General features: G+C 45.9%; 1 protein-coding gene across 1 annotated transcript in view; it reads left to right on the forward strand.

The window, feature by feature from the left end:
- Window positions 1-795: 795 nt before the first annotated feature.
- CACNA1D (calcium voltage-gated channel subunit alpha1 D) overlaps window positions 796-24,329 on the forward strand; it is a 296,274-nt gene continuing 272,740 nt past the window's right edge. Inside the window, exons 1-3 of the mRNA XM_072941507.1 lie at window positions 796-862; window positions 2,821-3,130; window positions 6,850-6,955. Coding sequence (XP_072797608.1) covers window positions 796-862; window positions 2,821-3,130; window positions 6,850-6,955 — 483 coding nt within the window. The remainder of the gene's footprint in view (window positions 863-2,820; window positions 3,131-6,849; window positions 6,956-24,329) is intronic.

The following is a 24,329-nucleotide window of genomic DNA, read 5'->3' on the forward strand; positions in this document are numbered from 1 at the left end:
GGGTTAAGCGGACTGCCCGCAGCTAGAGCGCGCTTAACCCTTCGGCGCCCGCGGGTCAGCCGAGCCAGGCCGGGGTGGCGGCCCCCCGAGTCCCACGCGGCGGCCACCACGACCGCGCGGGCCGGGAGGGGAGAGCTGCGGGCAGGCCTCCGATCGCCCGGGCGCTGCACGGCCCGTGGGAGGCCCGGGGCGGGCGGGGGGAGGGAGGGGGACGCGGCGGCGGGCGCGCAGCGTCGCTAGGGCGAAGCCGGCGTGCGGCGCGGCGCGGCGGGCGCGGAGCGAGCGAGCGAGCGCCTCCGTCCCCGGATGTGAGCTCGGGCTGCCCGCGGTCCCGAGCCAGCGGCGGCGCGGGCGGCGGCGGCGGCGGCGGGCACCGGGCACCGGGCACCGCGGCGGGCGGGCGGGCATGGGGGGCGCGCGGAGCGGCCCCGGCGGCCGGACCGGCATCCCCGCGGCATCCCTCCGCTAGAGGAGGAGACCAAGCCAATTCTTCTTTGCAGCAAAAAATTACATGTATATATTATCAAGATAATATATACATCCGATCTTATTTTTTAAAAAAAAGTTTATTTTGCTCCGATTTTGAAAAAGAGGGAGCGTGGGTGGCCAGCGGTTTTTATAAATTATTCTTATTTTCTGTTATCTGTCCCTGTCCCTCCCCACCCCCTGCTGAAGCTTGAATAAGGGCAGGGACCGCGGCTCCTACCTATCGGTCACCCCCTTACCCGTTCCTCCCCCTCCCCAACGCCCAGCACAGTGCCCTGCACACAGTAGGCGCTCAATAAATGTTCGTGGATGATGATGATGATGATGATGAAAAAAATGCAGCATCAACGGCAGCAGCAAGCGGACCACGCGAACGGTGAGCAGCCAGAGCCTGGGCACCCGCTGCCAAATCTAATCCTTGTCATGGTCCTCCTCTTCCCACCCCCTCTTCCTTCTCACCCCCTCCCGTCTCTGATATGCTGGTGGGTTGAGGGGGTTGGAGAGGATGCTTCTAGCTCGGTATCATCTACATAGGGGAGATGCGTGACAGCCACTTCGTTCTCCCCTTCAGGCCTTGAATGTCAGAGTTAATTCTGCATTTGTGGGGTGGGGGCGGCTGTGGAGTCCGTGGAGTACTGTGCGGCCGGAGGGATGGTGAGCCGAGGTGATTCGGGTTTAGTGTCCTCGGGCTCAACTTTCCTCCAACGCTGAGCGATGGAAAGGGGGTGGCTGTGAGTCTTTAGCCTGAGCCCCCTTACCAGCCTCTTCTCGCCTTCCCCTCCTTCCCCGCCCCTTGGTTGACTAGAAAGAAGGTCTTAGGTGGCATCCTGAAAATTCTAGGATTGCCGGCCTTTCACCCTTCCCGCCGGTGGGTAAAGCAACCCCCTCCCCTTGAGAGGGAGGCTGGGTCTTAGAATCGCCGGCCAGGGAGTCGGGTGGAAAGCGTATTCCCGCTCCCTGCGCTGCTGTGCACACGTCGGTAACCTAGCAATGCCCGGGGAGTCGCTGCCGCTGTGGGGCTCCCCTCCCCAGCCGGCCGGGCACCACGTGCAGTTACCACGCTGGCCCGGCTGGATCGAGGGAAGCTGGAGGAGCTCCTGGCCAGCCCTCCTCCCTCCTCCTTGGAGGTCGCTTGAGTCCCCTACAACCCCCCGTGGGCTCGCAGCCTTCCCGTGGAGCGCTCCCCAAGGGAAGGCTTGGCACGAATCCTCCCCTGGCTCAGACCTCTGTTGCCCTTCCCTGTGTACCCCTTCTCCGGCGGCTGGTCAGGCAGACCTGTGCTTACTTTGACTCTCCCTTGCTCTTTACTTAGCAAGAATTGGTCTTGCAAATGCCCATTCCTCTACCGCTGACACCAGTCTCACTTTGACTTCTGTCTCAGTGAGGAGGTTGTGACCCAAGGCAGGCAGGTGCCTGGAAGACTTGCCTGGGTGTTGGCCTGACCCCAAGGTGGAGGGGGCTTTGCACATGAAGCCCCTGTGGAGTTCTACCCTCTGTGCACTTGGATGCCATCCGACACTGAGGTGATTGCTGTTTAGGCCTTGAGGGCCTCTGGCATAACCCAGCCTGTCTATCCTAGGTGTAAGGGTGCAGGCTGCCTGCCTTGTCTGTTTCTCTGGATGCTGGCTTGGCTGCTGCGGCTGCAATTTAAAATGCAAAAAAGCCCTAAAGATGTTTTCTGTTTTCGGAAGCCTGTGGAGGAAATGAGTCCCAAGCATCATGAATTTTCATTTGCAGGAAGTGTCAGTGCATAATCTAGATATTTGTTGTGGGGCTTTTGGTATTGCCCTGGTGCCAGTGGAGGATTTTTTTCCATGCTGAAAAAAAATGCATTTGTGGCTGTGGAAAGATGTTGGAGTAACACCCTGAAAATGATTAAGACTATTGAGTTATTGGCACTGCCTTTTTTTGTGTGTATGTGATGGTAGTTATTTTGAAGAAAAGCTGTTGTATGTCTCTGTTAACTCATCAGAGATACATGGGTTTTAAAAGTCAAGAAAGAAGTGGAATAAAATGTGGGAATGACCTCAGTTTGTCTGAAGAAATGTACTGAAAGGCTCCTTGTGGAGACAGGGATGTAGAGAGGTATTAACCCACTGGGTGTGATGCAGCAGCGGTCCCGTGTTACTGACACTTTGGGCAGAGCACGGGGACTTTTCTTGCTGCTCTGGCTGACCAAACCCTGCTTCTGAAAAGTAGGACATGAGGTTCCAAATGGAACCATGGGGATGATTCCCCCTGTTCTTGATGCGAAACCACCTTTGCTTTCTTCTGACGCTAGAGTCTCACTGTTTTGTTTTGTTTTTTAATTTTTCTTTTTCTCCTTCTTCCCAGAGGCAAACTATGCAAGAGGCACCAGGCTCCCTCTTTCTGGTGAAGGACCAACTTCTCAGCCGAATAGCTCCAAGCAAACCGTCCTGTCTTGGCAAGCCGCAATCGATGCTGCTAGACAGGCCAAGGCTGCCCAAACTATGAGCACCTCCGCACCCCCACCTGTAGGATCTCTCTCCCAAAGAAAACGTCAGCAATACGCCAAGAGCAAAAAACAGGGTAACTCGTCCAACAGCCGACCTGCCCGTGCCCTTTTCTGTTTGTCACTCAATAACCCCATCCGAAGAGCCTGCATTAGTATAGTGGAATGGAAGTATCCTTTTTTAGGGGAAGTCTTTCTCATTTTCTCTTTTACCATCTGTTCTTTAAAAGGATTTGCTTTCTGAAATGGCACTTACAAAGTGATAGCAGTCTGGAATGTGAGCAACAGAGAGGCTGAATGTAGAAGGTTTCATGGTATATAATTTCCTGTCTCCTCGGGGTGCAGAGGGGTATCTCTGTGGGTATATTTAGAATACTGTGTGTGTGTGTGTGTGTGTGTGTGTGTGTGTGTTGTAGTGGTGGGGGAGGGAGTGACAACCTGAAAATTCAAAATGGTAGATAATTAAAATATGAAACTTCCCTTTGGTCATCTGACTCTAGATAGTTCCTTTAAACGCACCATTGTTTTTCAGCAGCGGTATGCACTGAACCTATTGCAAGTAAGGTGTGCAGATTAAAAAAGACTCTACTAGAAATAAGTATGTTTTTGACCTTTAGTGGCATCTTCTCATTCTACTGTTTGGAATTTACTTCGGAAACTCCAATTAATACTAAAGCTGCTTCTAGGTCTGACATTTGGTGAGTCTGATGTTCAGGTAGCTACAAATATGAACGCTTGCTTCACAGGGAGGGAGCGATTTGCTCCTCAGTGCTAAGACTTCCTGGAATTTCCTTTTGACAAGTTCCCAAACAGCATTTGAAACGTGAGCAGGAGGGAGCCTGTGAAGGGAGAGGTTGGTGTCTGCCTCTTCTTCCTGAGCCTGGCTGAGTTAGAGCACAGCCCTCACAGTGGAGGAATTTGCAGTTGCTGCTTTTATAAAAAAAATTCTGTCTGTGTCCTTGGACTGGAGTTACATTTCTGGGTGTCTCCTTTGTATTTTTAAAACTGAACTCCAAATGCCTCAAGAGGGCTGTTAGCTCCTAGATCTTGGAAAACTGGATGCTTTGCCTGCTCACCCTCTTCCCCAAACCTAGAGGCCAGGCTCCAGTGCCTGCCACCCTTCAGAAGAGGTTGACTGAGGCCTTTCTGAGCAAATGGCTTTCTAATTAGGCAGATGATTCACTGATTTGCGTAAAACACAGCATTTCCTTTTCCCAGAAGTACTGTGGGGCTACCCAGGGCCTTAGAGCTATTCCCAATGATAGGAATGAGTATGAACAGAGGGCTTCCCCACTGAGTCCAGTGAGGAGGGCCCACGCTCCAAAGGGAGGCGGTCGGAGCCCTGGCTGCAAACGGGAGCTGTACCCCCTTATAACTTGAGTACCTAGCTAGGCAGCTCTTTGCACACCCTCTGTCTCAGCTGGCTGTTTTCTGTGCTCAAGGATTTGCATGAAAATGAGGTAACTGTCTAGAAAGGTTTTGGAGAGAGTAGCCAAGGGTCAGATTTGAGGGGTTTTCATGTGCATTTCCTTTTTTCAACAGTTGTCTCCTCTCTAGAAGGAGTTGCAGAGTCTCTCACATGCCTGGGGTCATGTGGATGTGTTTTCTCTTTAGGTTCTTTTCTGAGCCTGAGGAAGAACACTGGTGTCGGCCCAGGAGGGAGCTAGGTCAACAGGGTGTCCCTCAGCGGCATGGCTGGAGTCAGAGGCAGTGATTGTACTTAGCCAGCGCGATCTCCTCCTCCTCAGGTTGGCTTGACGTGACTCTGAGTAAGCAGAGACCTCTCGGTAGCGTCATTAATTTCATGTGGAGTGAGGTGGGAGGCCTGATGCTGTGTCTCTTGGTGCACAGTAATTTGTATATAGTAATTTATGTGAATGGAGTGAATTCCTGGATCGTGTGGCGGATTCCTGTTCCTGCACTGCGAGGCACATGTGTACAGGAACTAGGGGCTGTGGCTGCCAGTACCGGGAGAAGCCATTGGGACAGTCTGTGGAATAGATTCTGAAACGATATATGATTTGTTTTTTCAAATGACAGTTTCCTTCAATTTCAGGGAGCAGGATGCAGACAGCCTCCTAGAACCAGCTGTGCCAGACTCCATCAGCACTAGGAGAGTGACTTTTTACACGCTTTTAAAATTTATGTGCAGGCTCGGCATCGTGTCCTGCACTTAGGGGAATGAGGAAGAAATATTTAGGATCAAACCCATCTAGTTCTCTATTGCTCTGTTCTGCTTGGCTTGTGAGAATCTTGGGGCAGTGAGATGGCATCTAGCAATACCTGGAGTCTGAAACTGGACCACCATAAAGGAAAAAATACTCTTATGTTTGGCCTTCCTGAACAGCATTAGTACTTCTCAGATTTGCTGGTTTCTCATTTAGGTACTAAGAAATTAAAAAGGCAGAATGGTGGTGTGGGGGAGAGAAGAGATAGTCAGTGTTTTTCTACGTAGGATGACATTAAGGCAGTTGACTTTTAAAACTTTGGTAGGAACTGCCAGAAGGAAAAATGAAAAGAAGATTCTGAAGTTTTTGAGGTGGACTGTCTTACAATTGGATCCCGACGTAACAGATTTTGTAATACTAGATGAGTTAAAAGAATAAATATGAGGGAAGGATAACTGGCTTTAAAAATAAGCCCATCAGATGAATAAGGGAATGATGTATTTCACATCCATATTTCAGTGAATGTTCAACTTCTTCAGGCGGCAGAGGTTTCATGAAATTCAAGGTACTCCTAGAGACGTGAGGGACCTTTGTTTTCTTTGGCATCATTGGATTTCCCAGAAGGAAATCAGGATGAATTGGGAAGGGTCTGTTCATACCCTCAAAGCTTTAGGACTTGGAGGTGTCTGGTTAAATGGTGGCCTTGTCTTTTGTGGGTAAGCGTATGGGAGAAACAGTGCTGTACAACCAAGCCCAGAGTTGGCGATTAGATTGGTGCTCATGAAACCTTGCATTTGAAAAGACTGAAAACCGAGAGAAGAAAAACAGTCATTTTGGCAGATGTCAAATTTTGTATTGCCAGTTTTGACAATGTCTCTGAATAACACCAGAATGTTTAAGCAAGTATCTGTTGAAGGCTGCTCTCAGAGTGATTCTTCCAGACAGACCCCCGAGATTTAGAGATGTTAAATTGAACTCTGAAGCCGTCTGGTGCTGATTTCTTATTACTTTTTATTTAATTTGGTTGTAAGTTGAACACAATAACAGTACATTATATACAGCTCCAGTCCAGCTCTCATCTGAAACAGTGATAACCACTGTTTAGTAAAAGCAGGAGAGGGAGGTGAAGCCTGGTTTGCTTGTTACGGTGTCTGAAGTATTGAAACTGCCATGAGATAGTCACAGGTGGAATGGAAAATGTCTTTGTTGACTGGCGTGTGCCAATTCAGACAGGAGATTCAGACTGACCCAGCCAAGAATAGCCTCCAAGAAAACAGCTCTAACACATGGTGGCAAGGATTTGTGGAAGAGATTTGTCTCACGATGGCTTCTCTTTGTGTCTGCAACACCCAGGAATTTAGCTTTCTAAGGCCCTTGTTGCTTTTAAAATGACAGGAAGCAGAAACTTGGTTTGCACAGTGCCCTAATTGGATGTACTTTTAGGTTTTCATATAAAACGTCCCACAGAAGAATGAGTGTAATGTGAGCCTTGTAACAGAAGAAAAGGACATGGGGAGGTCATTTGATAGGAAGATCCACAGTGAGTTGACCACTGATGATTACTCCTGCTGGAAACTTAGTAGTTGCAGCAGTCAGTGGAATAAGGATTTGTGTGTGTAATTTTAATTTAAAAAGCAATTCAAAAGCGGTGTGATTGGGAGTGTGATGAGAGAGATGGTGTATGCTGACACAACACATATATACCTTAACAAAAACTTTCAGACCATTTGACATATTTATATTATTGGCTATTTTTGCCAATTGTGTGGCCTTAGCTATTTACATCCCATTCCCTGAAGATGATTCTAATTCAACAAATCATAATTTGGTAAGTGTCCTTAGAGTTCCTGCTTATCCTGGTGTGTGTTTGTCATTTGCCTTTGTACCGAAGCTGGCAGCTGGCTTTCTGGGTGGTTGAAGTTTACAGCTACGCATGTGATGTTTCACGGAGCTTTAAAACACTGGTGTGTGTGTGTGTGTGTGTGTTTTTTAACCTGCATTCTCAAATTTATACTGAATGAAAGTGTTTTAAGACATGAATCTTGTATAAATAGATGTGGAACTTTTTATGGAAGAGATTTGTAGCAGATTTAAAAATAACTTTTCTCTCCATATAGGCTTTCTTTTGTCTACCATTCTTTCCCTCATAATGTTAGCTTTTTTTTTAATTAAAAAAAATTTAACCCAGTGTTATTTGGGAGCAGTGGGTACTTTGGTCAATTTTTCTGATAAGTAGAGAGTTATTGTAGTTATTATATATGAACTGTTAATTTTTACAGAAGTAGAATATAACAAAACTAATCCACATAGAGCATAATTTAGAGAATAATACAGTATAGTATTAAAGTTCCTGCTCTTAGCCTATGAAATGCTCAAGATAAAATGATTCTACGGTGAAATAAATTGAGATACTTCCAATACTTTATTGCCCTCTTAAAGATTTATGGCACACATTAATTCAGTAAAAGCTCCAGAAAGGTCTGTAGTTAAAAAACCAGTTTCATTTTGTTTAACTCAGCTAGTCCCTAAAAGTAATTGGTCATGGATTCTTTAAACATTTTTTGGCAGAATGCATCACAGTGTTTCATGGAACTTCCTTTGGGAAAGGTTGATATAGTTAAAAAAAAAAAAAAGAAAAAGCACTAGAGTGGGACTAGGAGTTGTCCTACTTGGCTGTCAACTGGTTGAATCTTGGGGCATTTATTTGCATACCCTTTCTACACTGCCCACCTGTCCATTGATGGGATTGGATGAGACAGTCAGGAGAGTTGTTTTTACCTCTGACATTCTGTCATCTTTCCTTGATGATTCAGAAGCTGTTTCAGGATTTTTCTGGGGCTGTAGCATCGCCTTTGTAGGGCTCAGTCCTTCCTAATGAGGCCATGCAGAAAGGAGGTAAATGAGGGGCTGGGCCTGGATAACAGGAAACCCTCTCTCTTGTTTTGCTTTCCCCTCTTTTAGCTGGTTCCATTTGTTTTTGGTTTTTCATGTTAAGGCTGTATTTTCGTCTGGCTGGATGTTCCTAACTGAGTGTTGTAAAGGAAAAACGTGTGGGGAGAGCTCTGCTGGGTTCTGAAGATGTTGACATTGTGCTCCTGTGATTTTAGACTTCATAGTTTACGTATAGGATATCATATTACACTTAAAATGTGTGGCATATTTCAGCATGATGTCTCTTCATATTTGGCATTCTGTAGTCTGATGTCTAGAGAATTTTAAAACATTTTGGATACTGCTACTGAAAGTACAACTGTAAACGGAAGTTGGATCACATATACAGCCTCATTATTAGTGTATATTCATCCTGTGCTAGAGATGAGTTGTGTGATTTTGGGTATTTTAAATAGCGTCTGATTTGGTTGTAGACATGTGACATTATAGATAGTCATTTCAAAGGAAAAGCAGAAGTAGTGAAAAGCCCCCATCAATGGGGCTAGGCCACAGATGGTGTCAGCTTGTTACCAAATTTAACAACGTGGATGGTGACCCAGTTTGTTGCTTTTTGTAGCTCAAGAGAACATGATTAAACAAACTTAGAAAATAAATACCTTTCAGAAAGGCAGATTAATTCAGATCAATGGAATAATTAATGTAGCTGCATGTGTAAGTCAATTAATACTCTGATTCTTTTTTCCCAGGGAAATTCAGGGCACTAATGTAAGTACTGTCAGACCATTTGGATTTCTCAGCTAATAAGGGAGGGAATAAAATATAGGAAATGGATAAATCTCCTTTCCTCCCTCTGGCAATCCCTCCCCAGTGGATCTTTTCTTGACAGTTCTTAAACACTGGTCTTTTTTGGGTGGGAGAGGGCGGTGTGTTAGTTTGGCAGGCCTTCCTAAAAACCAACATGTATTCCTTTGACCTCTCAGTATCCTGAAACTCATAGCATTCAAGTTTGTGTCTTGTGCTCACTTAAATGGTCCCATAGTTAGATGAGTTTTGTCTCTGCCTAACTCCTTAAATATTTCCTTTCCCACTGTGGGAAGGGAAGATATATGCGGATTTCCCCCTGACTCTTAGCAAGGTCCCATGCCATGTCAGTCCTCTTGCCAGAGAGCAGGGTTTTTTTCTTTTGTTTTGTTTTTTAATACATTTGACCCAATTTGTACCAAAGTGATTGCTCTATTTTTGGGGTTGGTTTAGAGGCAGCTGAACAAAGCTTATTTTTCATCTGTAGTAAACACCTTTCAATTAACGTGAACGGCAAAACAAAGGGCAGAGACCAATACAGTTGTATGTGTCAGGGAGCTGGTAGTTTCCTCTGCCTCTGAGCTCTGTCAGGAATGTGGATGTTGAGCACCTGGAGTAAGATTCAGGGCCATCTTGGTGGAATATGTTTCTGCCTGTTGCAGGTAGTTTGTAGGGAGGTTATTACTTTTGTTGGAGAAGAAATGCGGCTGTCATCCTTGATCCAGTGTGTGTCTGGTCTGGGTTATATGTAACTCAGCTAGCTTTGGGAATTTGGAGACTACCTTGGGGGCAGCAAGTTTTCCCAGAGTTAGATTAAAAAAAATATATATGTATATAAACAGTCTCAAGTTTTTGTACAGCTTTCATTGTTGGACTCTCAGGGACTAGTGGAGGCTGAAGCCATGGAAACGGTGCAGCTCAGTTCCCACAGCAATATCCCTCCTAGATCAGTCAGTAGCAGGGTTTCCTCTTTACTTATTGAAAGCGTATATCATTTATTTAATTTTCTTCCTGGCATGGGGCAGGGGAAAGGGAGTGCTTCTTCACAGAGTGTCAGAGTAAGGATGATCACAGTCCTGTACTTCACTGTGCTAGAAAATGCTTTATTTTGCTTCCCAAACTTCAGTTTCTCATAAGCACACTGCTGTGGCTGAACCGTGTGCATCTGTACATCCTGTTCCTGGTACTCCCACACCCACCCCCAGGCTGCCGCCCAGTTCTTTGTAGTGCTGAATGGCCTCAAATGAGAACTGTCCAGAGAGGGGCGCTCACCAGCCAGACCAGACTTTTCTTGATGTCTGCTGGTGACTGCAGCCTCTGAGGACAAGGCGTGCGGCCCATGGTGCTCTGTCCCTTGACCAGGACAAGTGCCTGGTGCCTATCAGGTGCTCAATAAATGCTTGTTAAACTCAGCGAAAAGTTTACTAAGTCTTTGATTCCCTTTTTGTCCCCTTTGCTGCTGAGCCCATTTATTTGTGGTTTTAGACTGTTGACACTTGGCCTCTGCAAAATCCCTCATGTCTTCCCCTTCCCCTTCCTCTCCACTCACGTTACAGCCATGACTTCTGCTAGAGGAGTGATCCTGAGGCTTCAGGGGCTGCCCCTGCCCTGCCCGAGGGGAGGCCAGACCCCATGGCCAGGTCTTTCTTGGTCCGTTCAGCCTGTTCTGGTTTATCCTTCTCTCCTCTCCTTCATAGTGCCCCCCAACCCCATTCGTCTACCAGCCGTTCCTCAGCACCCTTCCCTCCTCTTCTCTACCCATGGCCTTTTCTCCATCTTAAATGCCTCTTCCTCCTCACCACCCTTTCATCAGTGTCACTGTCCTTAGAGCTGTTCAGGAGTAATCTCAAAGGACGGCTGTTCCGTGAAGCCTTTTTCTTTCTTTCTTTCTTTTTTTTAATTCTTATTTTTTATCAATGTGTAGTCTATTTACAATGTTAGTTTAAAGTGTACAGTCAAGCGATTCAGTTATACATACACATTATACATATATATATATATTTTCAGATTATTTCAGTGAAGCCTTTTCTGACCCTGATTGGAAGTAACACAATTATCTGAATGTCTCTCGTGGCACTTGGCACATAAAACACCCTGTATTTTAGTTATTTATGTGCACATCTTATCTTCATCTTATCAAGCATCTTTGCAATACAGTTCATAGTGAATCACTTTGGAACCCCAGCAGCGCCTGCCCTGGTGGTGTGCAGTGGATCTTCGTAAAGGTGGGCGGGTTGTTGATGGCTGAATGCACGCTCTCTCAGGAGAAGCACCTCACCTAGTCTCTCCACTGAGCCACCTTTAGAATTTCCTTGGGTGGCAGGTCTGTCTCTGGACTCCTGGAGGTCCTTGGCTGTGGGTGGGTGGGAAATTCCAAGTGTTTTACTCCTGAAGAGCTTAGGGTCTCGTGACCCTGCTTCTCGTGCACCTCTTGCTGAAGGAGCATCAGAGCTGGGTTTCTGAGCAGAGCAGTCTTGGACGTTTTGTGCTCTGGCTCTGAGCTCAGGGTAGCAGAATGGTGGGAGCATCTCTGGAAAGCAGTGCCAGCTGGGAACTCTCGTCAGTGGAACCAAATGCCTTACAATGGCCAGGACCATTGTGGTACAGCCCACTTTGATTGCATTCTCTCCTCCATGGCTGAGACCTCCATGCACAGTGTTTCCTGTGCTTAAAAAGTGAGGTCATTGACTCTGCATGATCCGTAGTTTAGCATCTCATGTAGTGAGCGGTGTGGATCAAAACACCTGAGACACAGTTTTATAACTTGGGTCCTTGGGCTTTGCCTATGAGGTGACTTTTAGTTCTGTACCTCATCTACTCTGCATCTTTGCTCTGTTGTCTTTCTGTTTGAATTGCACGTTCTTCCTTCTTTGTGCCTAGATTCTGTCTGTTTTTCTAGGACAGCTGGTGTACTGCCCTCAGTTCAGCCTTCTCTGATTCTTGTCCCCACCTCCTACCCCACCTGCTGTGTGTAAGTAATACTTGCTTTCTCCCTGCAGTCCCATAAACATGGTAAATTCTCCTTTTTACAGATATTAGCCCCTTTCTGCCTTATTTTATAACTGCTGCAGGAAGTGGCTTGGTGTGCAGTGTGTGGTTCTGCACATGGGCTCTGGGGTCTAACAGCCTGACTCTTTGGCTGGTGAACTGAGTGACTTTGGATGAAACTAGTATATTCCTAGAGGCTGAGGCTGGAGCCTGATTGGTGTCGATGGTGTGGTGAACTTAACCCTGGGTGGGCACACAGTAGGCACATTAGTGTGTGATGACTAGGTACATAAATGAATGAAGGTACAGGGGCTCCACGGTATGTCCTTATACATCAGTAGTTAATTTTCAACAATTGGCTAATGATTAATGTTTGCTCGAGAGGCTGACTTTCATTGTCCAATATTAATGAGAATCCCAGGAAACACCTGTCAGAGTTTGCCTTGAATTTCAGAATTGATCTTTCTTGACAAATTTAACTCTATATCTGAAGCAAGAGAGTAGGAAGACAAGTACTTGATACTTGTTGAATCCCTACGTCATAAGCTAACTTCTGTATTCAGCATTGTGTGTGAGCCATGTGTGAGTAGTGGTACTTGGGTAGGTGTGTGTGTCACATTTCGTGTGAATGTTGGTGGAGGAAGAGCAGCAAAATGACCAGAGTAAATGGACTTGTGTAGTAACACTTAACCCAGAGCTGGTTTCCTGATCATAAACAGTACATAAATATACCTTGTACAAATAATTGCATTTCTTTTGTAGTCTTACCTCATGTTGACAAAGAACAAGTTACCTAGCTTGATCTTTTATTGAACAAGCCTCGAGTATTAGTTGTTTTTCAGAAATCAAACCCAACTCTTTGCGAATTCAGATTTACAACTATTTAAATTCCTTAAGAAGAATTCCAGAAGGGCCCTCACTCTTTTGCTTGGTTTGTTAAAAAGTGATCTCATTGTTTTATAGACACTGTGAATACTACAACTTCCCTGCTCAGACCTTTTAAAAATGAGCCTATCCTGGAGTGAGGCTGTATTGGTGTATTGGCCAGAACTTGTGTGTGTTTTTGTAATTTATTAACTTAGCTAAGGGACAAGTCCAAGAGGTAGACACTATATCAGATACAGCTGGAAAGGGGGCTTAAAAGAGGTTATGGAGCAGGGGAGGGTATAGCTCAGTGGTAGAGTGCATGCTTAGCATGCACAGGGTCCTGAGTTTAATCCCCACTACCTCTGTTAAAATAAGTAAATAAATCTAATTACCTCTCCGCCCCACCAAAATCCCCAAACCAACAATAACAAAAACAAAACAAAAAAAACAGAGTTTTTTTTTAAAAGAGGGTCTCAGGATCCCACCCTGCACCCCAGCCCTCAAGTTTCTGAGGCAGAGTCTGACTGGCCTCCAGTAGGTCCCCCTCACACACAGTCTGAAATGTACATCCCCTCAGTCCATTTGGGGCAGGGTCTTTGGGGAGATGCATTCCTTCCTTAACCTCAGCTCAAGTGTGATATTGTAAAAATGATTGTGTGAGAACAGGAGACCCCTGTAGCAGATCTTTGGATAGTTTCCTATTTTAACCTTCACCATCTCCCTTTAATTTTTTTTTTATTGAATTATAGTCAGTTTACAATGTTGTGTCAATTTCCAATGTAGAGCATAATTTTTCAGTTATACATGAATATAATCATTGTCACATTCTTTTTCACCGTGCGCTACCACAAGATCTTGTATGTATTTCCCTGTGCTATACACCTTTAATTTTTAACTGTCTGTATAATGTAAGAAGTATCTGATACAGAGGGGTCCACTTGCCCAGCAGTAGAGACACGTCTTGTGAACTACTGTTGGTGGTGGTGGGGTGGGGACTCCATCACAGACCCTCAGCAGCTCCTCCTCTAGGAAAATCCCTAAGGAAATTGCAGAGGCTCTGAAATCCTGGTGGCTGAGTGGAGTGTTACTGTTGCTTGGATGATGTGCCAAGGGAGGGAATGTTGGTGGGTGTCCTTGTCCTGTGGGGTGAGGGTGGGGGTTGGTAGCTCATATAGGAATAGATGTAAGTCTCCTATCATGCTCCCACTCTTGGGGTTCTCTGCTGTCAGCACTATAGGATATGTCCCCAAGTCCTGTTCTGCCCATGTGATCAAAATAAGGAAAGTGCCAGAAGGCATCTTTCCTTTTTAATGTGAGTGAGATTGGTATTCTTGCAGCTGGAGTTCTTGTGGGCAGTGAGACTGTTTTGCTGGGCAGGTGGAGCTGGCACTGGGAGGTGGGGAGGTGGGCACAGTGAGAAAAACTGAAGATGGGTTTGAATGAGGAACTTTCTGAGCGTCTCTCTCTGTGTGTGTGTGTGTGTGTGTGTGTGTGTGTGTGAGAGAGAGAGAGAGAGAGAGAGAGAGAGAGCTGGGGGAAAAGTGTAGTGGGTGGATGGAACCCTGGGTGTTTTTGACATGCACCTTCTAGGATGCAGCCTTCTTCTGGTGATGTTAACCAAGCAGGGCCCCAGACATTGCCCATGTGGGGAAAATGACTTTCTTCTCCAGAACCTCAAAGCAGTTATTTCTGCTAATTTCTTTTCCTCCTCCCTTCTGGCTGAGTGGTCATTTTAGAAGTTACCTGTTTAAATTATTGAATGAGTGAGGCTCAGACTGGGGGGAATTGGAGGGCTGACCTGAGGGAGGGAAAGCAGGCTGCAGACCACTCAGGGAAGATGCAGCTGGCAGGTGGACCCTGCCTGGGAAGGAAGGTGGAGGTGTCCTGGGTCAGCTTGGCCTGGGGGTTGAAAGCAGGTTGGGTCTGAGGCTCATGCCTTTCCCTGTCTTGGTCATCTTCTGAGGGGTCCAGCCTGCCTCCTTTCCCTACATCCACAGAGAAGTCTAGCATAGCATACTCACAAATATGTTTGTAGTGCTGTAAGAACCCTTGTTTATAAGATAGGAAGTCAAGGCACCATTATTCAACAAATGTTTATTGAGACCTGCTATGCAGAGCATACCAGACTCATGGGTCCCGGCTTCTAGCTGGTGCTGCTGCCAGCTCACTGTGCCCAGCTGCTCTTTCATTAAAGAATACCCACAACATGGGGTCAGAGAGCAGCCTTCTTTGTTTTTCATATTTTGCATTCTTTAAATCATCATTTAAACTTACACAAGTAATACATGAATATATTCTTCTGAACAGTTAATACAGATAAATTATTAATCTCTTTTTATCTACCCAGCTCCTTTTAATCACGGGTAACCTGTTTCAGAATTGTTTTTCACTGTGTATGTGTACATGATCTGTGCATTTTGAAATATATATCTATATAGTTTGGGTATTTTAAATTTTACACACGTGGAAGCAGAATGTATACATTACAAAGCTTTCTTTTTTTCCACTGTATGTGTCTTACAGGTCTTTCCATACCTGTATTTAGAGCTCTCACAACTTCTTAGTTGCCATAAAATATCCCATGTATGTGCCATGGTTTATTTAATTGTTCTCTATTGGATGAGCATTTAGGATAGTTCCTAAAGTTTTACTATTTCAAACAATGCTGCATTGAATATTTGTGTATGCTTTTTGTGCATACAAGTAAACATTTCTCTGGGGTAAGTACTTAGAAGTAAGCTCTCTGGGTGGGAGGGTAGTGCGTTTTTTTCCATTTCCATACTTAATGCCACATTGGCTTCCACTTCGCCTTTATCAATTTACGTTCCCACCTCCGCATCTCCTTGAGATCAGCTGTCCTTTAACTCTGATGAGTGACATCATTTGTTCTTTATCCTAGGCCATGGAAAAGGAAGCCTCTGGCGGGGGTTGAGGGGGGAGGTACAGGCTCTTTCTTGGATGGTTGGGAGACACCTGGAGCATATGGTTACAGCAGAAAGTCCAGGAACCCTGAGTGCAAGACTTGTCATCTTTTTTGAACCACAGACTCAGATGAAAGGCACCAAGGAATATTCTTTCCTTTGCTTTGGGTGCCACACACTTGGGGACCATGATTCTTTCAAGGGAAACACTCATTCCAGGTAGCTAATAGGTAAATCAGTCCCTAATGCAAAAATTGAGCCTTAGTTTTGTAGTGTTTGCTTGCTTCCATTGAGTACCAAGACCAATACTGCCTTTATGTTCCCTTTTAGTTGTGGAAGAAAAATATCTCACCTGCTTTGTTTCTGCTGTCTGGAGGTCTTTGATTATTATTTTTTCACACACACTAGAACTTTGCTTTTATTATGGTATTTATCATAGGGTTTGTACCCCTCTTCCAAAAACTCTGAGGTAACTTAGAAAATGGAAGTTGATGAAAGATGGGGCAAATCAGAACTCCAGACAAAAAGGAGCTTGTCCAGGTGCGCGAGGTGAGTGGATTGCTAACACCTGGGCACTGAATTAGCTGTTAGGTTTTCCAGCAGTGGTGGCAAAAGGGAGCACTTCTAACTTACAGTGTTTTTATTCTCTCAACAATGGGAAGCAGCTGTATTCGTTGAGAGGGGAGCTTTCTAGGAAGCAAATCCTAGTGGGAATCTACAGCATGGGTCCTTGTACAAGGTACTGTTGGGGCAGTGCTTCAAAACAAAAGCCCTGTCTTCACTGTGCTTTTGTTGAAGAGAAATAAATGCCCTGCAAACAGATGGTCTCTGGATTCAGAGTTCTTAAAAGGTTAGGGCACAGCATTAAACTGTGGCATACTGGAGGCACTTCTGTATTCTAGAAGAGTTTTGCCTTTTTTGATTATATAAATTACTATAGAACTCAGGCTGGGAAGATTAAGAGAGTGGTTTAAAACAACTGTCATTTAATCATACATAAAATACTTTCTTGAGCATTTATTTTGTGTAAAATATGGTCTATTAAATACATTCACTTACCGTCTTGGTTTAAGCCAGAGAACAAAAGGATACTATGTATTAACACAAGGAACCCCTTCCAAACCCTCATTTTGGAAGAGATGTGGTTTTACTTTTTTAATCTCATGTGAACTAAAGAAGTGACCAATATTTTTATAAGAAGACAACCTTGAGTGTTCTTCAGTAAATAGGTAACAATGGGGTATAATGAAACATTGTTTATATTTAAATGACTTCTTTTATATTGTACAAAAACAGCTTGAATGGGTAAATTGTTAAAATGCTGCCTTTTTTTTTAAAGGTAATGCAAAAGTGTGCTTCTTTTTGGGTGTTCACAAATTCTAAATTATTGAAATATAAATTAATATGAATCTATCCAAAGCTCTTTTCAGAATGTTTATCTGGTGGGAGTGAAATTAAAACATTTAAAGTTCTAAATTAGACTGTGGAGAAGTAGTGACACCCAGCAAGAATTTGGTAAAAAGAGAGGTGTTTAAGAAGTCTTTTTCTAGAAAGCCACGTGGGATTGTTACTGCTGTAGTCTGGGCAGAGAAAGCTTTGGTGTTATTTTAGGTTGGCAGCTGAATAAGCTAATTGATAATCATTAAAGGCAGGGGTGGGAGGGGTGGGGATAGTAGGTTAGATGGTGGTTCTGATTTACCATGAATGGCACTGAATGTGGATCACAGACCTGGTGAGTTTGGGATTGAGAAGGACCCCAGTGACCTTCAGATGAATGTGTTCCTTTTTCAGACCCAGCAGTTGACTTGCTCAGGGTCACACAGTGAGAGAGAAGCCAGGTGGGGACTCAGGCCACTGCTTCTGTGTCCTGGTCTATTTCTTTTCCATTCTCTCCAGTTTCAGCTGGGAATCCAGACTGAAGTCAGGCTCTGGGGCAGGGACACTTGAGACATCTGGAAAATCAGATGACAAAAGCATGTTTCTTCCAAGCAAGCTGGGCATTCAGTAGACTTTTATCTCCTCAATTTCTTATCGTCTAAAAGATAGTTTTGATCACTCCTCTCTGCCCTGTTTTACTTCATGAATTATTCCCTTACTTTCTTCATGCATATTAACGTGCAGAAATCATTTGGCCATAGACAGCCTCATGATTTTATGGAAAGAGCCAGCGGGGGGAGGGGGGATTCAGCCAGGCTGGTTCTAGTGTGGCTGGCAGGCTGTGTCTTTCTGACCATAACCGGAGGCACATGGATAATTACCTTTGTTACTAGTTGGTGGCTGACATCTACTGGGCTAGGTGGGCTCAGTATATGTAATCTCCTTAGTTCTCCCTTAATCCTCACTATAAACTCACGAGGAAGAGACTACTGAAATCCTCATGTTGCAGGTGAGGAAGAAAGGCTCCGAGTGGTCAGATTGTTCACATGTGGCCAGGAGGCCTGGTAATTGGCAGGGCCGGGACTCTCCCCGGGCTTTCGGACCTAAGGGCCCAGGCTCCACCCACCGCGCCGTGTGGAGAGGTCAAAGTTCGCCGGGCGGCTAGCGTCCCGGACTCTCCTCAGGCTTTTTGGCTTAAGAGCCCACGTTTTACCCACCACGCCACGCAGAGAGGTCAAAGCTCCCGGGCCGCTGGCGTCCGGGATTCTTTCCCGGCTTTTTCGCCTAAGAGCCCGCGCTCTACCCACCACGCGGTGCGGAGAAGTCAAAGCTCCCGGGGCTGCTGCCGTCTGAACACTAGGCAACGGAGGGGGAGGCCAAGGGGCCGAGCGACAGGGGGACCTCCAGGTGGGTCTCTGGGGAGGCTTCACGGTCCTGATTTCGGTTATGGCGTGGAACCCAGGTTCGGGGACGTTCTTGCTACCCAGAGATATTTCGAGGTGGAGAGAACCTGGGCGGCCCTCTGCCCGTCTTCTGAAGCATCTTGTGAATCATCCAATTAAAATGGGAATTAGAGGAGTTTAAATTCGGGCATGAAGTAGATTTTATTGTATTTTAATTCCTTGAAAAGTGTTACTTGTGAAAGGCAAGTCTGGGGCTTCTTGGGCACAGGGCAGTCGGAGGAATGAGCAGTCAGGGTTGTGGGTCCCTGAGTTGCACACACCCGCCACTCAGAGCCTGTGAGCAGTACAGCCACTCTTCCTCACCCAGCCTGTCTCTTCTGTAAAAGAGGAGATTAAGCGGTCTGCAGGGTTGGCCTGGGCCCTGGCTTCTAGGAGACATGGACTCTCTGTGGCTCACTATTGCTGGAGCCAGGGTGATGCGTCCTAAAGCCTCAGCGCAGTCCTGGGAGTTAGGGGTGACTGTCCTCAGCTTCACAGGTGAGGAAGCGGAGCTTGGGAAGACGGACCTGCTTGCTCCTGCCCCAGTGAGAGAGTGACACTATGGGCCTTGGATGAGGGTGGGACCCTTCTAGCCACATTAGTTTCTTGAATGGTTTACTGGGTTAGGGGTTTGCTTTCCAAAGCAGTTGTACAGAAGATGTTTTCACCAGACTGACCCAACCTGAAGGGCTTGAGACCTAGCAGTCAGAAAGGGTGTTGGGGGTACCTGGTGAATTAGTGACGGAAAGTTACCCAGCTGGTTGTAGGAGGCCCTAGACCTGGACTGCACTCCATCTTCCCTTAGGCAGCAGTGAAGTGCTGTTGATTTCCCTTGGGACACTGTGGGTAGAAGGGGCTGGTTTAGTGATCAGAGTCTGATTTCCACAGCCAGGAAGTTATCCCAGCTGTAGTAGGGCAGGAAAATCCGGAGCTCAACATCCTCCTGTGATGCTTGGTGGTGTCCCTGCGGACACTGTCTCAGCTGCTCGGGCATCCACTTGACCAGCTGTGTCTTGTTCCTGCGAGGCCCAGCTGGGAGACCCCTGGCCACCTCTTGATTTAAATGATACTTAGAAGGGGAAAGAAAACAAGTGCTAAAGAGCAAATCAGATGTCAGGGGAGTTCTGGTCTGATTGCTGTGCTCTCAGAAGGGAAGGTGGGGCAATTCTTAGAACCAGAGTAATGGCAGTTATCACTGGTGCCCGTGTGCTTCTGTTACAGTGCCTGTGCATTCTCAAAGTGTGAGTAACTGCCTACGGGCTACAGAGCAAGGCCATTAAATGACTCCCCCAAGACCAAACATCTAGGATGTGGCAGAGGTAGGACACAAAGTCCCTGGGCGTAGTGGAGGCCTCCCTGCAAGTGGTTCTGCCGGGAGACCATGGCTTACAGATGGAACATGACTTGCCAGAGCTCAGGCTCCCCAAGACCAGGGATACTGTTTGTTCTTCTCAGCCATGTGACCTCAGATTCTTCACCTGTAAGGTGAAAGTAATAATGTTAGTTCTGCCCCTCATTGCTGAGATGGTTAAAGGGATTTTGTAAGGGAGCCCTCTGTGCACAGCAAGTGCTGTATGTACTGTGAATTTCCTTATACATCAAGTCTTGCATTTGTAGTTTGCTCTGATTGGACTGCCTCCCTTCTTCCCTTTCTGTTTGTGTTATCACATCCTTTGGAGAGCAGAGAGTCTGGAGGAAACTGGTCTAGACCTGGGTCTCAGGTTTGCTGCCTACTAGCTTTGTGACAGAACAAATTGTTATCTCCCTTGGCCTTGATTTTCTCATCTGTAAAATGGAGGTAGTCATGCTTGTCTTACCTTTAGCATGAGGTCTTCGAGGAGTCAATAAAATGATATATGAGTGAGCCCCAGTTCACCCAAGATGTTATTAATTAATTAATTTAATTTTTTAAATTGAAATATCAGTTTACAGTGTTGTATCAATTTCTGGTGTACAGCACAATGCTTCAGTCATACATGAACATACATATATTTGTTTTCATATTCTTTTTCACTATAAGTTACTACAAGATGTTGAATATAGTTCTCTGTGCTATGCAATATAAACTTGTTTATCTATTTTATGTATATACCAGTCAGTATCTGCAAATCTCGAACTCCCAATTTATCTCTTTCCACCCCTTTCCCCCTCGTAACTCTAAGTTTGTTTTCTATGTCTGTGAGTCTGTTTCTGTTTTGTAAATAAGTTCATTTGTCTTTCAAAAAAATTTTTAGATTCCATGTATAAATAATACCACATGGTATTTTCCTTTCTCTTTCTGGCTTATTTCACTTAGAAGGACATTCTCCAGGGCCATCCACATTGCTTCAAATAGCGTTATTTTATTATTTTTTTATGGCTGAGTTGTATTCCATTGAATAAATATACCACGACTTTATCTAGTCATCTGCTGATAGACATTTAGGTGTTTCCATGTCTTGGCTATTGTAAATAGTACTGCTATGAACGATGGGGTACATGTATCTTCTTGAATTAAGGTTCCCTCTGGTTATATGCCCAGGATTGGGATTGCTGGATCTGATGGTACGTCTATTTTTTGTCTGTTGAGGAATCTCCATACTGTTTTCCACAATGGCTGTACCAAATTACATTCCCACCAACAGCGTAGGAAGGTTCCCTTTTCTCCACAGCCTCTCCAGCATTTATCACTTATGGACTTTTGAATGATGGCCATTCTAACTGGTGTGAGGTGATATCTCATTGTAGTTTTGATTTGCATTTCTGTGATAATTAGCAATATTAAGCATTTTTTCATGTGCCTCTTGGCCATTTGTATGTCTTCATTGGAGAACTGCTTGTTTAGGTCTTCTGCCCACTTTTGGATTAGGTTGTTTTTTTTTTGTTATTAAGTTGTATGAGCTTTTTATATATTCTGGAAATTAAACCCTTGTCTGTCTCGTCTTTTGCAAATATTTTCTCCTATTCTGTAGATTGTCGTGTTTAACTTATATTTCCTTTGTTGTGCAAAAGCTTGTAAGTTTATTTAGGTTCCATTTGTTTATTTTTGCTTTTATTTCTACTGCTTGGGTAGACTGCCCTAGGAGAACATTGCCAAGATGTATGTCAGAGAATGTTTTGCCTATGTTTTCTTCTAGGAGATTTATTGTGTCTTGTCTTATGTTTAAGTCTTTAAGCCATTTTGAGTTTATTTTTGTCTATGGGGTGAGGGAGTATTTTAACTTCATTGATTTACATGCAGCTGTCCAGTTTTCCCAACACCATTTGCTGAAGAGACTGCCAAGACGTTATTTAATTGGTTAGGAATGGTTGCGGGGAGGGTCTCTTTGCCAACTTTCAGGGTCTGAGCATTGGGGGAGCCTCCTTTCCCTCTGCCCTTAGGGGGCTGTGGAGTTTTTAAATCAGTCCCACGCCTGTTAAGCCCCCTGTTCTCTCATGAGTGCTGCATTTCTTGGCCCGAGGATTTTTCTTAGTGTGACCCAGTACATGGAGGTGGAGAGAGCAGGATGTGTGCCCTTCCCCTCTCTTTGTTGGAGCCTGGCCTCTATGCCTGGGCCCGGGCTGGTGGGCAGGGTGAGCATGTGGCTGCAGGGGAGAGGCTGCCACTGATCCCACCCCGGTGTTGAGCTCAGGGCTCAGCAGCAGGAGCCCTGTATTCCTGGTCGTCAAGGACTGAAAGCAGACCCCCATGGTTTGGGGGTTCTGGGTTGGTGTTCATGGCCACACTGATGTTTCAGATGGGAGCACTCAGGCGCCATGTCTCAAAGTTCCCATCGTTTGATTTCAGGCACCAGTCTCAGATTCTGTACCTGTTTTCTTGTCTTCACAGCAATTCACTCAGTAGTCACTAGTACTCCTGTTTTACAGATGAAGTACGTGAAGCTCAGAGTTAACTGAATGAATCTTTGCTGAGGTCATAAACCCATAAGGTTGTGAACAGATCCAGTGGTCTCTCTGTCTGCTGTTTCCGTTCTGGCACACCAACCCCGCCTCCCCTGGCCCTGTGCACACGAGGCATGTCATGGGAGGATCAAAGAACTTAGAGTTCAGTGGCCTACCTTTGTGTTCCTGCTCTGTAACATCACTCCTTGTGACTCCCGCTATCCTCACTGGTCACAAGGTAGGGAGGGAAAAGTCAAGTGGGATCTGTGTGAAAGTGTTTTATAATGTAGAAAGCAGTGTGCACACGTGAGGCGTTATCCTTGTTATTGTCTGTGAGGGAGTGAGTGACTTCCCAGGAGAGGAAGGCTTTGCCTTTCCCTCTGATCGCTTTGGAAAGCAGTGCAAGGCTGAGCCCTGATCCACCCCAATCCACTCCCATCTCCCCATGAGGCCAGTGCTACACACAGGCCCTGCACAGATGAAGAGCCGTACCCGGGGTTGTGCTGGGGGGAGGCTGAGGTGCGGGTATGAAGAACTGAAGATACCCGTTGAATCCACAGTTGGAGCTGGCTCTCCCCCTCCACGATTCTCGAAGGCCAGTTGCCGTGTGGAGTCCTGACTGTACCTTGAGCTCCTCAGGATTTGTGGACCATGGGGCTGGGTGGCCGTTGAGGCTGGAGGTCCTGTTTGTGGTCTCGGTTCCTTCCCATCCTGGTGGAGCTGGTCACCTTCCCTGGGGAGCCTCATGGACTAGCCCCTGGTGGGACCAGCTCTGTCCCCTGAGCCATATGCTTACTTGGGTTTGGTCTTATGCGCTTTTCTTATTTTCAAGAGCAGCATGAACTCGTGCGCAAGGAACCAACGTGCCCTTGTCTTCATCCTCCATGGTCCCTGGCACAGGGTGTTGGTAAATGATGGACCATTTAGTGAAGCATCACTGTGACTGCCTTTGGTGTACTGAGGTTGCCTTATCGCTTTGACTGCTTTCTTAACATGGCCTGATAGTCTCTCTTCCCAATCTGGGAACAGAACCCTGGGGAGGGGGATGGAGGGACAGAGGGGGATGGACGACCGGGCAGAGATGGGGGAGGAGAGACAATGATGAGGGAGAAGGAGAGAGACATGAGAGACATAGAGTAGGGAGAGGAAGAGAGAGACGGGGAGAGTGAGAAGAGAGAGTTGGAGAGATGGGGAGTTTGGAGGGAGGGAGGGAGACAGAGAGATACTCCCTTTGGGAGAGACTGTAATTGCTTAATGAAAACATCAGAACCTACAAAACCAAAATGGAGTGTGCTCTTCAAAGTAGTTATTCTGAGGTTGCACCCTCGTCCCAGTGATGCAGGAATACTTGTCTTCAGAATTGCTTTCAGAGCCAGTTTCTATTTTTCATTTTGCTCTACTTCTGGCTAAAAATGGGGTGATTCAGGTTGATCCCTGACCTTATCCAGCAGGCTCTCGAGAGGCACGTGTCCTGGGCTCTGGAGAAGGTCCTCGCTGGCATTTTGGGACGCTCTGAGGAGTGGCTGTATTCCCAGCGCCACACATCCCGCCTTCCGAGTTTCCTACTTTGAAGGGAACAACACTTGTTTATGCGACTCTGGTGTGTTGATTAAACAAAACAGCCTTCCTACTTTGCCGTCACACTTCCCTAAGTCTGCAGTCTCATCTGGCCTGTCTTCTGGTGCCAAGAATCCGTTTACCGAGGCTTTCATCTTTAGCCCCTGGCCCCAGGAACACGGTCAGGTGAGATGTTTTACTCTCAGCTAGAGAATGGCTTTTAAAGGCCTCCCTCATTCCTGGAAAAGCAGGTTTTCATGTTACCCCAGAGTCAGGAGACTTGAATGTCGGCTTCTCAGGAGTGGGGATGCCTGCCTGACCCTTGCCGGGGCTCAGGGATCCTGGGAAAAGATGTCAGTGTACCGTTCACAGCTGTTGTGCAGGTGGTTTACACAAGTAGACAGAATTCCTTCAGTTCCCCAGAGTGTTCCTTGGACTTAGAAGAATATGTGTCTGCATTGCTTCTTTTCTTGCCTTTTAAAAAAATGCACTTTTT

Source organism: Vicugna pacos, chromosome 17 (genome assembly GCF_048564905.1).
Source record: "Vicugna pacos chromosome 17, VicPac4, whole genome shotgun sequence".
Taxonomy (NCBI): domain Eukaryota; kingdom Metazoa; phylum Chordata; class Mammalia; order Artiodactyla; family Camelidae; genus Vicugna; species Vicugna pacos.